Source organism: Malania oleifera, chromosome 3 (assembly GCF_029873635.1).
Source record: "Malania oleifera isolate guangnan ecotype guangnan chromosome 3, ASM2987363v1, whole genome shotgun sequence".
Taxonomy (NCBI): domain Eukaryota; kingdom Viridiplantae; phylum Streptophyta; class Magnoliopsida; order Santalales; family Ximeniaceae; genus Malania; species Malania oleifera.
The window spans coordinates 41,458,900-41,475,312 of NC_080419.1; the positions used below are offsets into that span (position 1 = coordinate 41,458,900).

General features: G+C 35.2%; 1 protein-coding gene across 3 annotated transcripts in view; it reads left to right on the plus strand.

Annotated features, from left to right (window-relative positions):
* Positions 1–13,709, plus strand: part of LOC131152032 (myosin-6-like) — a 38,481-nt gene extending 24,772 nt beyond the window's left edge. For all 3 annotated transcript variants that reach the window (XM_058103610.1, XM_058103612.1, XM_058103611.1), the window contains 16 exons: positions 3,065–3,277; positions 3,425–3,564; positions 3,733–3,847; positions 3,927–3,947; positions 4,061–4,144; positions 4,248–4,418; positions 5,053–5,208; positions 5,373–5,561; positions 6,238–6,369; positions 6,469–6,539; positions 6,631–6,730; positions 6,885–6,941; positions 12,444–12,500; positions 12,701–12,781; positions 12,869–12,951; positions 13,043–13,709. In XM_058103610.1, coding sequence (XP_057959593.1) covers positions 3,065–3,277; positions 3,425–3,564; positions 3,733–3,847; positions 3,927–3,947; positions 4,061–4,144; positions 4,248–4,418; positions 5,053–5,208; positions 5,373–5,561; positions 6,238–6,369; positions 6,469–6,539; positions 6,631–6,730; positions 6,885–6,941; positions 12,444–12,500; positions 12,701–12,781; positions 12,869–12,951; positions 13,043–13,157 — 1,785 coding nt within the window. In that variant the 3' untranslated portion in view covers positions 13,158–13,709. The remainder of the gene's footprint in view (positions 1–3,064; positions 3,278–3,424; positions 3,565–3,732; positions 3,848–3,926; positions 3,948–4,060; positions 4,145–4,247; positions 4,419–5,052; positions 5,209–5,372; positions 5,562–6,237; positions 6,370–6,468; positions 6,540–6,630; positions 6,731–6,884; positions 6,942–12,443; positions 12,501–12,700; positions 12,782–12,868; positions 12,952–13,042) is intronic.
* Positions 13,710–16,413: the final 2,704 nt, after the last annotated feature.

Sequence of the window (16,413 nt, forward strand, 5' to 3'; positions counted from 1 at the left end):
CCGTCCTAACTCTAGTTATTACTCTATCATATACATCCTTAATGACATTAGTATATCGGCTGCATACTCCCGCCTTTTCTAAAGCCCACCATACAATGTCCCTAGGTATTCTATTATAAGCTTTTTCTAAGTCAATACAAACCATATGCAAGTCGCTTTTCTTTTCTATGAACTTTTCCATTAATCTTCTTAGTAAGGTAAATAGCATTTGTTGTCGATCTCCCAGGAATAAACCAAAATTTTCTGCTGCATACTCCCTTCTTTTCTGAAGCTCACCATGCAACTTCCCTAGGTATTTTATTATAAGTTTTCTCTAAGTCAATAAAAACCATATGCAAGTCCCTCTTCTTTTCTATGAATTTTTCCATTAATCTTCTTAGTAGGTAAATAGCATTTGATGTCCCAGGAATAAACCAAGATTTTCTCAGAAAACCTAGTTTCTGTTCTTATTCTTTGTTTAATAACCCTTTCCCATTGTTCCATAGTATGACTCATAAGTTTAGTTCCACGAAAGTTATTACTCTCTTAAGTTTAGGTGAAGTTATAAAAGGATTTTCTGGAAAAAAGACCAGAATTAGCTACACACTAGACACAAAGAAGATGAAAGGTAGCAATTGAAAAAATATATTCTCCAATCCAGAAGTCCTTCCCAAACTGAACCCTACAGTCATTATTGACTTTATATTTGATACAAGGAAAAAGAGAACATACTAGCGAAATGAGTTTCCACATGCTTTAATAAGTAACTCTAGCTATTAGCTTCCCACCCATTTTACAAAAAAAAAAAAAAAAAAAAAAATCAATTTCTGAAAAAGGTGGCTTTTTTTTTTTTTCAATTGAAAAAGGAAATTTGAACCTAACCTTTTGTTTCCAACTATTCTCTACCATTAACCAAGCTTGGAAATCATTCTTAAGAGATGCTCTTGATATATACTATATTTCTTTGCTAAAATAGAATAGAAAAAATACTAGGATATTTTTTTCATAGAAAAAAAATTCATTAACAAGATAGAGAAGAATTTACAAGGGGCGTGGGATTATTGATCCTCCTAAAAAAAACCAAAGAAACAAAAGAAATTATAGTAATGCTCCCCTCCAATTCCTCTGAAGGTTTGACAAGAGTAATCCCCACATTAATAGGATTTATTTACACTTATAAACTAATATAATATATAACATATAACATATTCAGTATTCAGCTATCGTTCTAATGTAATAAGAACAATGTTGTATTTTTTAGTTCTTAATTTAATTACTAGCATTATACTATATAGGAGAAAAATATATTATTATAAAATGATGTGAGAATAGATGAATGTTTTTTTTGTAAAATTATTCAAAATTGCTCATTCCTCAGTAAATTCCTGCTTCCATCCACCCATGATTGTGCCGCAGTGCACAAGCTGTGTTGGCCCTAGGTATTATATTTTGGACTCTCTGTATTTTATTTCTCAAGTTTTAATATATATATATATATATATATTTAAAATTTTTTCTTTTTTAAATATTGTGTTTTGGCCCCAAGGCAAACAAAAGTAAAAGTAGGCTGAGCTTGCAGTTAGGCAAAGATGGTGTGTGGTGAGGTGCAGCAGCTTGCAGGCTGCCTGTGCTGACTGTTGTCTGCCTGTTTGGACTCACAATGTGGCAGCCTGACTGCCTGGTAAAGTGGCAAGAGTATGGGGTTTGAGGGGCATTCTTGATATTTTATTGGGGGCAAATTCCCTCCCTATGTGAAACAAAGATTTTGAGATCGTGGGGGCATTTGTGCACACTGAAGGCTATGTGGCTCCACCCATGAACAACCACCGAATGGGTGCACTGTTCATATCTCTGGTTACAAATCTTGTTGGTAGCACATCTCGCTAACATTTTGTTAAGGGCCAGCTGGTTGACCAGGTCTGGCCAACTTAGGCCAAGCTACCTAGTTTGGTTGGTTGGCCTTGATTTGCGACAATTGCAGTTTGTGACAATAGCCTTGACCTACTTGACCAGTAAAGTGATCAGTTCCAGTCCAGCCCAGTCAGATTGGCCAGCCTGGTGCAGGTTTTAGAACTAATGACTGCACACCTACTTATGCACCAAAAGCTATGGCTGATTATAAGAATGCTATTCAAAATCTCTTATGCTGTATACATACCCCTGTGCCACAATTCAGTTGCAAATTCACCCTGGCACCCAATAGCTTTTTTGCAAAGCCTCCACAAGGTAGGTGGCAGCAAGGTCTTAAATTTCGATTTTGACTCAAATGCTGAAACTTCGAAAGTATGGAAATTTTGATTTTGATCAAGTTAAATACATCTATGTTGTGTATGAGACGGAGAAGTTGTAATATAATGTGTATCAAACATTTTTGTAAGATTAGTTGCATTAAACATATTCAGTTAATACAAGTGAAATTTATAAATCATTTAAATATTGTTTATTATACAAATAATGATAATTTATACATGAATGGTTAAATAAAATGTTATTGTGAGTTTATTTTTTCATATAATTTCAAAATCTCTTGTAATAATCTTTTGTTGCGATGAAAAAAATAAATATATTAAGAGAGAAAATTCACTTCACTACCAAATCTCTCATTTGAATTCTAATGAAATTTCATTCTATAGTTAAAATTTTGACAAGTTTTGCAAAAATTTTGATATTTCGATAAATTTTGGATGATTTGTTGAAATTTTGATGGACAATATGTAAGATGGAAATTGACTGCCATTTTGATTTCGAGGGTAATGGAAACCGAAATTTTCAACAATTTCCTGAAAATGTAAGACCATGTGTGGCAGATTGCTGCTAACACCTGGATTGAAGAAGCAGCAGTTAGTTATTTAATCTAAATAGAAAGGATAGCCTTAAATCTATTTGAATGGGAAAAAGGATTCATGTAGCTGCGTAGAGCAGTTTTTCTATATTGATGCACTTTCTCATTTTACATATTTATCTTTACTTAGAAAGTTCAACAAACCCTCCACCCTGGACCTCCTCTCTTCTTTTTTTTCCTCCTCTTTCCCCTGTTTTCTGTTCTGTTTGCTTCTGGTTAAGGTGTCTACTTCAATGTTTGCAGGCTGACATTGAGGAAGCAAAAACACAGGAAAATGCACAATTGCAGTCTGCTTTGCAAGAGATGCAACTTCAATTTCAAGAAACTAAAACGCTGCTTATGAAGGAACATGAAGCTGTGAAAGAAGCAGCTGAGCAGATCCCTGTCATACAGGAGGTTCCAGTTATTGATTATGAAATGGTGAATAAGCTTACTGCTGAAAATGAAAAGCTTAAGGTAAGGTTTCTCAAACTAGGGTGTATGTTTCTGTTGGCACTAGTTAAGCCTTTGTCTTTTGACCTAATGCATTTGAAATGCTTACATGTGCATATGTTTGTTTTTGCACTTGCATATATTGGAATCTTGCTGACTGTGATGCTGTAGGCCTTGGTAAGTTCACTTGAAAAGAAAATTGATGAAACAGAGAAAAAATTTGAGGAGACAAACAAGCTCAGTGAGGAACGGTTGAAGCAGGCTTTAGATGCAGAGACAAAGATCATTCAGTTGAAGACTGCCATGCAAAGGTTGTCTGTGACTGATTTACTACTTGCAATGTGTCACGTGTGTATAGATGCAACTAGTATTAATATTCAGTATGCAAAGATTAAATAGAGTCTGGATTATTTGTTTGTCTAATTAATTCATGATTAGCTGTTTAATTTTGATTCAATTCTTATTTTTTTTATCTGCAGACTTGAAGAAAAGCTTTCTGACATGGAAACTGAGGATCAAATTCTACGGCAACAAGCACTGTTGAATTCTCCTGTTAGGAAAATGTCAGAACATCTAGGAATTTCTACACCTCTGGTAACGTCCCACAAAAATGACATTTTCTTATTTTAGGCACTTGAGCATTTGCTGACCCTTTTGTTCCATTTTATTGCAGCCTCTTGAAAATGGGCATCATGTGAGTGAAGAAAATAAACCTTTCTTATTTGTACTTGTCGCCCCTGTTATGTACATATTTTGTTGAATTGGTGCCTTTCTATTTCTACTTCATGAGAAAGCTATTTTCCACAGGAATCACAGAGTGTAACACCAGCAAAAAAGTTTGACACAGAGGCTGATAGCAAGCTGAGGAGATCCAATATTGAGAGACAGCATGTATGTGCGCTAAATACATACATACATTCATGCATGCATGCATGCATATATGGTGAAGTTTAAGTGGACTAATTCTAGTGTTGGTGTCTTTTCTGTTGTGCAGGAGAGTGTAGATGCTCTTATTAAATGTGTTGTACAAGATCTTGGGTTCAGTCAGGGAAAGCCAGTTGCAGCATTTACTGTTTACAAATGTCTTCTCCACTGGAAATCGTTTGAGGCCGAAAGAACTAGTGTATTTGATCGTCTTATCCAAATGATTGGTTCTGCAATAGAGGTAATAATTAACAGAAATTACATGTCCTTTTACATGTAAACTTGTTACGATCTTTTTTGAAAATATGAGAATTTTAGAATTGTTCATAATTAACAATTTTGTCAGACAGCTACCAATAGATGCTGTTATGTTAACGATCTGCAGGTTGTATGAATAACTGGATATTCAAATTACAGAATTTTTCTATTTGAATATTCTATTTTTTGTAGACCAAAAATTCCCCTTAAAAATATTTGTAGTGTTAATCAATAGGATAAAGGATTTTCCTAAGCAAGGTAAAGGACATAACAAATTAGGATTTGTCTTCTTCTTCCTTTCCCTGATTAGCTTGAGCTCTATGCTTTAGAGGTTCTTTTTGTAGCATTGTATTTGATAAATACTTCAGGTGCTAAGTCAATTTGTTTCCCACTTTTTGGAGTATGTGTGTTACTTTTTGACATTATCTTGGATGTTGAATGCGAAAAAGTGTTGATAAGGACAAGTTCAGAGGCTGTTCTCTTTGTGAGTTCAATAGTTGGCCTTTCATGGATTCCCTGTAGGATAACTCTTTTTCTATGTTCTACTTTAAGCACAAATTTCTGTTTCGCAAAGTGAACTCTGACATGCGTGTATTCTTCTTCCCTTTTGGATCCAGAACCAGGAAAACAATGATCACATGGCTTATTGGCTTTCCAATGCATCTACTTTGCTGTTTTTGCTTCAACGGAGTTTAAAGGCTACTGGTGCTGCTGGTTCAACTCCACATCGGAAACCTCCCCCTCCAACATCATTGTTTGGGAGGATGACCCAAGTAATTATAACTGTTCATTAAAGTTGGACATTTTGTTAGGAAATTGATTGAAAACTAATGAGGCTTTAACACTTTTTTCCTAATGTCATGTGACTGTAAGAACTAATTTTGGCATGTTTTTTAAGGATTAACAAGTATCATGTAATCTCTTGATTTGTTCTTAGGGCTTCCGTTCATCCCCTTCTTCTGCCAGCCTTTCAGTTGGCCCAGTTGATGTAGTGCGCCAGGTTGAAGCCAAGTATCCAGCATTGCTTTTTAAGCAGCAGCTCACAGCATATGTGGAGAAGATATATGGAATTATTCGTGACAATTTGAAGAAGGATTTGTCATCACAACTTTCCTCTTGTATCCAGGTATCCTGCCCACCCATTTTTTAATGGTTGGATAATTTAAATGATGGAATTAGATGATGGTATCTTGCGAGTTATTATTTTTTAAATGTATTTGACTTTTCCAGTTTTTTTTTTTTTTTCTACACTATTAATGTTATCCTGATGTATTGTCAATATTGAAATTGAAGTTTTACAAATTATTTACCTTTAAAGTGAAATCATAACTCGTGAATGTTGCATCTTATGGCCTTGCATGAACTTCTTCCCAAGTCTGAACTCAATTCCTTTCTCCATTTTTTTCTATCTTCTTCCACAGCAAGGTTGCATTGGTACCTGTAAAAATGGCATATCAGTTGTACTTTATTGTCAGTTTAGTTTTACCATGTGGATTGATGTTGAAAAATACAAGGAAGAAAGAGCAAAGCACCTGTAAATGCAATATTTTCAATTGGTTCAATTTTTTATTTATCATGTCCATGATCATAATATGCAGGGCAAGTTTCCTGTTTGTTTTGTGGCGTGGTGTTTGTGCCTCATGTCTGGATGATATCTTTGCATAGGCCTCAAAACTTTCTTCTGTTTGACTCATGGAAAATTTATAATGTCTATGCTATCTATGCTTTCATATCATATTCAAACATAGTAATGTCTATATCTTGATCCAATCATGATCGATGTTGTTTCCCTAACAATTCAGGCCCCAAGAACATCAAGAGGAAATGTTTTGAGATCATCTGGGCGGTCATTTGGCAATAGTCCACCGGCTAGTCATTGGCAGGGCATCATTGAGAGCCTTAATGGGCTTCTCAGTACATTAAAGGAAAATTTTGTAAGCAATTGTTTCTGTAAACAAAACTGAAAATGTGATCATATTTTTTTTCTTCTTTTTGATGTTTGGTGGTGACATTGATGGTTCATTGTCTTCTAGGTGCCTCCAATTCTCGTCCAGAAGATCTTTACCCAGATTTTCTCATATATCAACGTACAGCTCTTCAATAGGTAAACTGCTTTCTTGCTGTCATAGCTGGCATAGTTCAACATTATGCTGTCAGATTTAACTTATAAAAACAACATTCTTGTGTTGCTGCAGCCTTCTTCTTCGTCGAGAGTGTTGCACTTTCAGCAATGGTGAATATGTGAAGGCTGGGTTAGCTGAATTAGAACTATGGTGTTGCCAAGCAAAAGAAGAGGTACTCTTTTAGCATAAAAAGGCTACATCTTCACTGTATGACTTGATTCTATGGCTCTTTATAATTGCCTATATTCTATTTTTAATCATTTATATATTTTATGGGTTCTTTGGGAGATACTATGATGTTTGCATGATGATTTCTATGATTGCAGTATGCGGGCTCATCTTGGGATGAACTCAAGCACATAAGGCAAGCTGTTGGATTCTTGGTATGTCTCTCTTTTTTCCAAGTTGAGCTCAGTATTCATACAATTGCCTTTTAGATACGTAAAATTTATTTTTGAATATGGGCATATCATTCTCTGGGTTCTTGGCTATTTTTGTGCTTGATTGTGCCAGCCAGTCATATAATTTGCATTAGTGACAGATAAAAAGTTTGTCTTTTCTAATATGGTCTTATCATTCTCTGAGTGTTCAGATATTTGGTTATGCTTGATTTATGTTAGTCACATTGGTAATTTGCATAAATAGAGTGACACAGAATGTAATGTATTTCCCATGCTACTGGGAATTCATATTATAGATTTATACATTAGTGATTAGTAAGCGGATTGATTTTAAAGATTTGTAATTGCAAAGTACCTGTGAGTCTTGTTTGATGTTATAACATTTGCTAACAATTATGTTGCTTGAATGTTTGCTGATAGTAGCCTGGGTAGGACTGGGCCGAAGTAGAATTTTGTCCTCTTAATTTCATTGATTGGTTATTGATGGAAGAGTAAAAAATATCTGCTCTGCATTCTCCTATAGTTCACTGCTTTCTAATTTCGTGTGGCTGAGCTTTATTTTGTGCATGTTTCAAGTGTGACCTGTTTGGAAATTGAGAGGAATCTGTCTCGAGTATGGTTGTCCAAGATTTTTTTCTTACCTCATGCATCTTCCCACATCCAGTCCTTAATCTCCCTTTCTCCCCAAGTTTATTGCTGCTGTTGCACATCTTTAAAACTTTCTGCTCTATCATCTTGCTGTTTTGGTTGTGCGCAAGTGGCCTTTAGAAACTAAATCTTATTTAAAGAAAAATTCTTAATTTAAATCCAGACATGTATTGCTTCTAGAATGTTTTTTGCACCACTGTCTTGACACTTATATTTATGCCCTGGCTCCCACCAGTCCCACTGTCATCTATATTGTTCACACTGAATCTGTAGTATTTAGTTGGCAAATGATGGTTTCCCTTGCTCTCTCCATCTCTCTACTCTTCTCACGTCTTTTACAGTTTGAAAGCAAGACTTCAATCTGTTATTGCAGAAGATTGGGAAGGGGGCTTGGTTATCTGTTTGAGACAAGCCAACATAGGAATTGGTGGATTATGGTTACCTTATATGCTTCTAGATTGGTTTTTGCAAATGCTGCTTTAATGAAATTGGAGGTTTGAAGTATTTTTCAATTGCAACAGGAAGTTTGGCAGGACTCCCGAGTGATGACCAAATCCAATTGATAAGTCAAAGTTCCTGGGCCTGGGGTTGCACTAAAATGGGATGGTTTTCCCCATTATTATCCCTCAGATTCTGAATGGAAAGAGTTACTGAGGTTTCATTGGCATATTGAAATTGGTGTTGGGTGGAAGGAAATGAGCAGATCAGGAATCAATCACAAATCAATCTGCGGTTAGTGCTGATTGTTGGAAAGGGTGTCAAAGCCAGCAACCTGCACAATATAGGCACCATTGTGGCAAGTTTGGAGTGGGAGTGGTTTGTTGTGGGGATGCAATGGTTGCTACTACAGAGCGGCTTGGGTTTGTAAGAGGGTGATTCACTTGGCTCCAGGTGCAATGGAATGGGTGTGTGAGAGCTTGGGCTATATATTATGAATAGTACCTTATGTTTGGGTCATCTTCTTGACAATTTGGGCACAGGACCAGCTAATTTACATTAGGTAGTTACTATTTTTTTAAAGCTCAGCCTTTTGTTTCTGCAAGTGGACAGGCCCAATATCTAGCTACTCTTGGCATTATTTTTTATCCATGAATCAATGACTCAAAAATCAGTGATGGTCTAATACTAAGCTTGGGGTATTCAGTTGGTTATAATCCTAATGTAAGGGGCCCAAGTTGTATGCAGGGACAATAACTCAATGACGTTCAGTCTGGTGCTGAAAAAATAGTGATTCAGTGGGATTACAGGCCCAACAGTATATCGGTAGTTCATATCCCCTTATGGTTCAGGTTAAGTGCCAAAGGAAGTGGTGCCCAAGTCTTCTTGTGAGTATTCACTGCAGTTGAATTAGGAGCTGGGACAGTCCGACTTCCTTTGAGACATTGTCGACTCTAGCAATGGTAGGAACTTATCTGGTGAAGGGTCATCAGGCTGGTGCATCCAAACAAGGTCTTAAATTTTGATTTCAACTCAAATTTCAAAGCCTCAAAAGTACGGAAATTTGACGGAAATTTCGATTTCGATTCAAAAAAATAACAGAAATCAGTAGTAAAGCATGGAGTTCTTTGTGAAATTTTAGAAATGGTTAACAGACATAATAATGTATGTCTAAGGACTAATATATTACAAGCTAAATACATCTATATTATGTTATAATATAGTATGTGTATCAAACATATTTGTAAGATAATGTACATTAAAGATATTCAGTTAATACAAATGAAATTCATAAATCATTTAAATATTATTTATTATACAAATAATGATAATTTAGACATGAATGATTAAATAAAATGTTGCTGTAAGTTTATTTTTCATATAATTTCAAAAGCACTTGTAATAATCTTTTGTTTCAATAAAAACAAATAAAATAAATTAAGAGAGAAATTTCACTTCACTTCTAAATCTCTCATTTGAATTTGAGGAAATTTGATTGTATTGTTAAAATTTCGACAAGTTTTGCTAAAATTTCGAGATTTTGATAAATTTTAGATGATTCGTTGAGATTTCAACAGAAATTATGCAAGATGGAAATCGGCTGCCATTTCGATTTCGAGGGTAATGGAAACCCGATAATTTCATGGAAATTTAAAACCATGCATCCAAATTGAGGGAAAAAAAAATATTTAAGATGATGACAGTCTGCAGCATCGTGAATAGACTCACATTCATAACCGTCTTCTTAGTGTTGGGACTCGGAACTATAATAGTGGTGGGCTGATATCTTTTCAAAGTACTGAGAGACAGAATTACTTGGCTGGGTCTTGTGAGACTGATATTTGGCTAAGGGTGATGCAATCAGGGTTGAACCATGCTAGGTCTTTCAAGAGCAGCCTTTGCTCAGAGTTGCAAATGAAATTTCTTAAGAAAAATGATGAAGTTAGTTTCTCTCATACAGATCCTGATTGAAACTAGTGGCTAGGCAGCTTGGGAGATGGGTGAACTTTCAATAGTGAGTCCAATAGTTAGTTTGCATGCAATGGCAGTTTATTACTGGATGAATTTTGCGAACAGTATGGTTGTGACTTGGGCTTTTTCTACACTCAGTGATGATGTCTTTTATTTGCATTGAATATTTGTAATTCCTCTGGAATTGGAGTATGGTGAGGGAATGGAAAGAATTGGAGTGGAAATGGAAGAAAAAACTAGGTAGTGGAATGACACATTAAGGAATGAGAACGGGGTACAATCAGTTGTTGACCATGATCATATGTAGTTTTGTAAGAAATTGTGGCCTGTTTGACTTGCTGGAATGGAATGTTGTCTCCTGTTTGATTTGCTAGAACGGAATGGAAATGGAATTAAAATGGGAATGGAATGAAAAGAAGTACTGCAAAAAGTGATCTTTTTTTTTGTATTAAATGAAAAGGTGTTGTTTACATAATATTTTTGCAATCTGCAGCCGTTTTGGATTTCATGTGATCAGTGGCAGATGGTGACTGCATTCATGAATTTGTTCTCAACATCAACGAAATGATGGAAAATGCATACTATGTTTTTGACTCCAAATGCACATGCTTGGTTTTTATTCGTTTTAAAATCAGCCTAACTATAGCATTTACTAGGGTGGGAAATGAAAATAAACATAATTTGAAAATCAGAAAATGTGATTTTTCCTTGTGAAATCTCTTCGAGTGTTGTAATTGCAGAATTAGGTTCCATCATGGTATTTTTTGCTAGTGGGACCACTTTGGTGGTGTAAAGCTGTGATGCAGATAGCTGTAGGACCTTGAAACTGAGTATTGGACCTGATTGCCAATCTCTATATTTGTATTTGCTAATTAAGTGAACCACACATGCTGCTGCATAAGAACTTCCATGCTTGTGTGTATGAAGACAGATCAGAGGTTACAGCAAAAAGAATAAGAGGTTACAGAAAACATAATGCACGTATCTTTTTGGGGAAGAAGTTGGATTGGTTGCTGGTTTGGGAAAATATTCACTACATGGCATTGTTTTGGTTTTTTGGGTATGGGTATTTCAATGGAACTTGTTTGATGTTTGGTGAGATTGGCATAATTTCAGGGTTTGATTTTGGGAGTTGTGTTTTTGTTTGTTTACTTTTTAATTTTTTTTGCTATTTTTTATATATTCCTTCTGGTTTGTTCCAGATTTTTATAGGGAGATGTCTTATTCTCCTCTATGTAAATTCTTAATCTATTAATCTAATTTCTTCTTTTTCTGTAGAAAAATATTATAATATTATTATATCATAATAATATTATAATATTATTATATCATAATAATATAATAATATTATGTTATATTATAATAGATAGTATTGTTATACTGTGTTTTAAGCTATTATATTTTTCAAATGATATAATGTCTTTTAGGATATTATAATGAGCAAAACACTCTCCTTCCCTAAGGTTTAGAAAAAATACGGGACCTCCCCTGAGGTCTCAAAAATGCCACAGGCCTCCTCTGAGGTTTGCGAAAAAGACACAAACTTACTATCAAACAACTTGTCTTTTTACAAAATACAAGAGGAGGTTTGTGTCTTTTTGGAAAATTTTAGGGGAGGTCTCTGAGATTATTAGAACCTTAGGGAGGTTTTGGAATTTTTTGAAACCTTAAGGGAGGTCAGTTTCTTTTGCCCTATTATAGTATTATACTATCACAACTTTACATGTATGATAATATATTATACTATAATGTATCAATATATTGTTGTGTATATTATTTAAAATTCTTGTGAAAATGTTGGTCAAATTGATACTTATTTTATAATATTACCAAGTACAACTTTTAACTTTCAATACTTCTAACAATGCTTAACAGTATCAATAATTTGTACCAAACGAACTCAAAATCACCTCTGATGTAGCTCGACAATAGAGGAAATAAAAATTGATGTCAACTGTAAATTAAGGATCTCTTTGAACAGATTTAAAAGATTGCAATATAAAGCATGCTTGGCCAAGAAGGTACATAAAATGCAGAAAATAGTCGTAACCACTTGGGTTGGTTGCATATTATTTTATGACGGCCGAAATTTTTTTTTGAAGTTTTCTTAGGATACTCAATTAGGACTTTGGTCGCTTTGTGCCTGTATGTTTGTATGTATGTACACAGTTTTATGTACTGTAATTCCTTTTCTAATTAGGGTATGATAGGAAGGTGGAAGTCAGGGGGCTGTACACAGTATAATTTTGCTCACATGTCTATTTTTAAATGCATGCCTATAACTACATACACTCATTCACAAGGTCTCTCTTCCATAAGTTTTCTTTATTTGTGATTCTTTGGTGTTAAACCTTTGGTTTCATATTGGAGATAAATTTAAGACATTATGACACTTTAGCTTGGTTTATTCTGCAATTTTATCTGTAGGTCATACACCAGAAGTCCAGAATTTCCTATGATGAAATTACAAATGACTTATGCCCTGTAAGTCACTCTCTCTCTCTCTCTCTCTCACTCACACACACACACACACACACACACACACACATTTTTCTTGGAGCTATTTAGTTCTGTGTATATCTTGTCAGTGTGTGGTGCTTTTTGTTATCAATTGCTGAACTTTATTGCAGAACTTTCTCTCTCTCTCTCTCTCTCTCTCTCACTTTGGTGCTTTCTTTCTTCAGATCCTTAGTGTTCAGCAGCTTTATAGAATATGTACCCTATACTGGGATGACAACTACAATACTCGAAGTGTATCACCAGATGTAAGTTAATAAAAATTATTGCATCTCCATTAGCAATGATTTCCTTTTCTAATTTGTAGTGAGGTGTTTGGCTATTATGTTGTTCAGGTGATTTCTAGCATGAGGATACTAATGACAGAGGATTCCAACGATGCTGTCAGCAACTCCTTTTTATTAGATGACAATTCGAGGTAAGAAAAGAAATGAAAAAGGAGAACATTTATTTTTCAAACTTAGACGCATGTTTTCTAAGCCCCTACTAATTATGCCCTGTGAATGCAGCATTCCCTTCTCGGTTGATGATATTTCCAGTTCTATTGAGGAGAAGGATTTTTCAGTTGTAAGACCTGCCACAGAACTTCTTGAGAACCCAGCCTTCCAATTTTTACAGGAATGAAGCTGTAGTTCTTTTACTATTTTTTTTTTCCCAGCGCCTCAGTCATGCCCCACATTTTGCAAGATAAAACTAAAATTTCTACTCTTCCAGTCACTGCCACAATGTAAATCCTCCCTCATTTTAAATGTATCCTTCTCTTTACCTGTGCTCCCCCCCTTGTAAAATCCATTGCCCTTGCTGTAAAATTATTCTTTGAATTAGGTTTGTAAAATGTTTAGGCTCATCATGGTAGTCAGAGGGGCAGCGATAGTTTTTTTGTTTTCTTACCCATTTGAGGCACACTGTGATATTGTTTCATTTTTCTATTTCCTTTTTTAATGGGTACTTAGGACTAGCATTCTTTGTAGTTGCAGAAGCATGCCAATGTACTGTGCTGGGTAGAGCTGCTCTTAAGACCACTTCTCCAGCCCCCTCCCAGAACAATTTTCCCTTTTGTATAAAGCAGAACATTATTGAAAATATACAGTACAGTTTTTAGCCCTTTGGTTTTAGTATGCCCCTATAGACACGCATGAATATAATAAAATGTCTGTTGAGAATTTTGGTGCCCTACACATTCTATGTATGTAATGGAAAAAAAGTAATGGTGTTTTCATGCGTCGCACAATTTTAGCTTGTTTATCTCCTTGTATGTATATTTGTCATTCTGTCATTTTCAAGTTGTGGTGGTGCACGTGGTGGTAAATATGCATCAGGCAGAGGAGGGAATCTGTGGCCTCCTTTCTGTGCACCCACAAATTTAAAGCTGGACTGTTAAGGGTTCGATGAGCGGCTTAATAATCGAGCCATTGGAGTTCATTTCTCGAGTTCACCGGCCAATATAATGAGTCCCGTTCCATGTTCATTCTTCACGCTTCAAATGATCACATCATCAGATTGTGTGAACTCTTTTAATAGCACATTGCAGGTGTTTCATGATTGGCAGCCAACTCTCCAGCGATCAAAATCCCATCCCATCGATTCTGGTCCACACCACACGACTTTTCTCCCAGTTTGCATCATTTGTCGAGTCTTGAAAATTCTGCCTGGCTATAACACTCTGGGCCCAAAATTAGAAACACACCCTCCTCCCCGCTTTTCCTAAAAAAAGAAAAAAAAAAAAATTCAAGTAGGTAGGATCAACAGGGATCAGAGATGAGAATCAAAGTAAACCCACCGTTGGATCACAATTAATTAATCAAATGGATGCTAAGGGTGGTTCATTTGTTTTGCAGGAGAGGGCAAGTGTTTAGTTTATTCTTGTCTTGGGTGCTGCACATGGCAGTAGCTTATGCTTGAAATTTAATTACATACAGGAAGAGAGAGAGAGAGAGAGAGAGAGAGAGAGAGAGAACGTTAAATGCATGAATGGGTCAAAAATCAGGAGTCCGGGTGACTTTGGTCAAGATTCATGCGGCATCGCATGTGTTCCCATCTACTTTCAAATCTGATTCCCTACCCCTGCTTCCTGCTCACGGTACATTCACTCACTTCTCTCCCTAATCATACAGCTTTTTCAGTCATGTAGTTAGTTGCCATACAACATAAGTCATTATCTAAACTAGTCAGCTGTATGTTCTGTTTGATTTTTTCCTTTTTAAATTTAATTAAAAAATGACTATATTATCAATTTTACTATTATATCCTCTTACTTAATAAATAAATAAATAGATAATTATACAAACATTTCAGGGATTTAAAAACCAACCCAAAATAAGAGAATCTTTTTCTACTACTATTAGAAATTTTTATTTTAAGAAATCAAAGCTAGTTTTAGCAAAAAACTTGGATATTATTGACACTGAAAATGGAGTTCAATCTGTGTGGATGATTATCTATAACCAAAAGGAAAAAAGAAAGCTTAATGCACCCTGGTGGCCTCTTGAGACCTTCTCCGACACTCAAGTCTATATTGGGACAAAGTATAGGTAATGTAATTATAATATGAAATATCTTATCACTCTCGGAGTACCCTACGGAGTCCCCTTTTATAAATGAACGCCATTTTTTGCACTCAATACAAGTGCCTTTAATTTGAAGGATGTCACAAGAGGCCACTCCTTCATTTCTCCTTTACTAAAGAGTTAAAAAAGTTTTTAATTAGTATTCTATAATCACCCTTGAGTTAAATGTATCACGGTGCCCCTTCATCTTCTTGTTATATTTTATTCTCCATCAGTAGACCCCTACTCCCAAACCTCGAAAAGCACTTTCAAGTTTGAGAGCGTTCTTTTTGATCACTTGTTGATTATGAGTACCATTTTGATCGAGTTCATATGTCACTTATGAGTAAGATTCATTTTTCATTTATAAGTAGGGCTTGTATGTCAATTATAAACATTACACATATGTCAATTTATGAGAAAAACTCATTTGTCATTTATGAATAGGGCTCATTTGCAATCATGAACAAGGATCATCTATTAATTTATGAGCAAAGCTCATCTCTTTATATATATATATATATACGCACACGCACCACACACACACACACACATAAGCAAGCCTCATCTATCAATTATGAGTAGTACTCATATGTCAATCCATGAGCATAGATCATATCTTATTTAATTTTTCAACTCTATTATACGTCCTTGAAATGCACTTGCTAAGTCTAAGATCTTTTGGCTGATTCTCTCTCTCTCTCTCTCTCTCTCTCTCTCTCTCTCTCTCTCTCTCTCTCTCTCTCTCTCTCTCTCTCTCTCTCTCTCTTTTGGCTTTTATTATTGTATGTGAAATTTTCATACATTCTCAAATCAAATAAATCATAAAATCCAAAGGCATGCTATAACTCACCATAGTAAAATTGTAGCAAATAGATTACACTCACTTGTGTAATCACTGGGTAATTAGTTTCTTTAGTTAAACTTCATATGCAATAGTAATTATCTAAAATTGGTACATGTGGTCACCCATCTTAATACATATAACATGTCTGTCAACCAATTTATATGATTTGGGTACTCTATTTTTATCACAAAGGGTTCTATTATGGCCAATTAACCCATGTATGCAGTTATATAAAATTTTTACCAATTAAACATGATATTTAACTCCCAAATGAAAGTAGGTAAGGAACATTTAGACCAATGCCACTTTGTTGGCACTATTTATGCATGACAACACACACTAGGTAATTAGCAAATTTGTAATTCTTCTAAGAGAACTTTTGGTGAGCACTTGCCAAATTGTTGTACATTACCATGTTCTCCTTAGCCATGACAAAGTTTTCGCTTCCAAGATGTGTGTGTGTTTGTATTGATTAGAGGTAAGACAA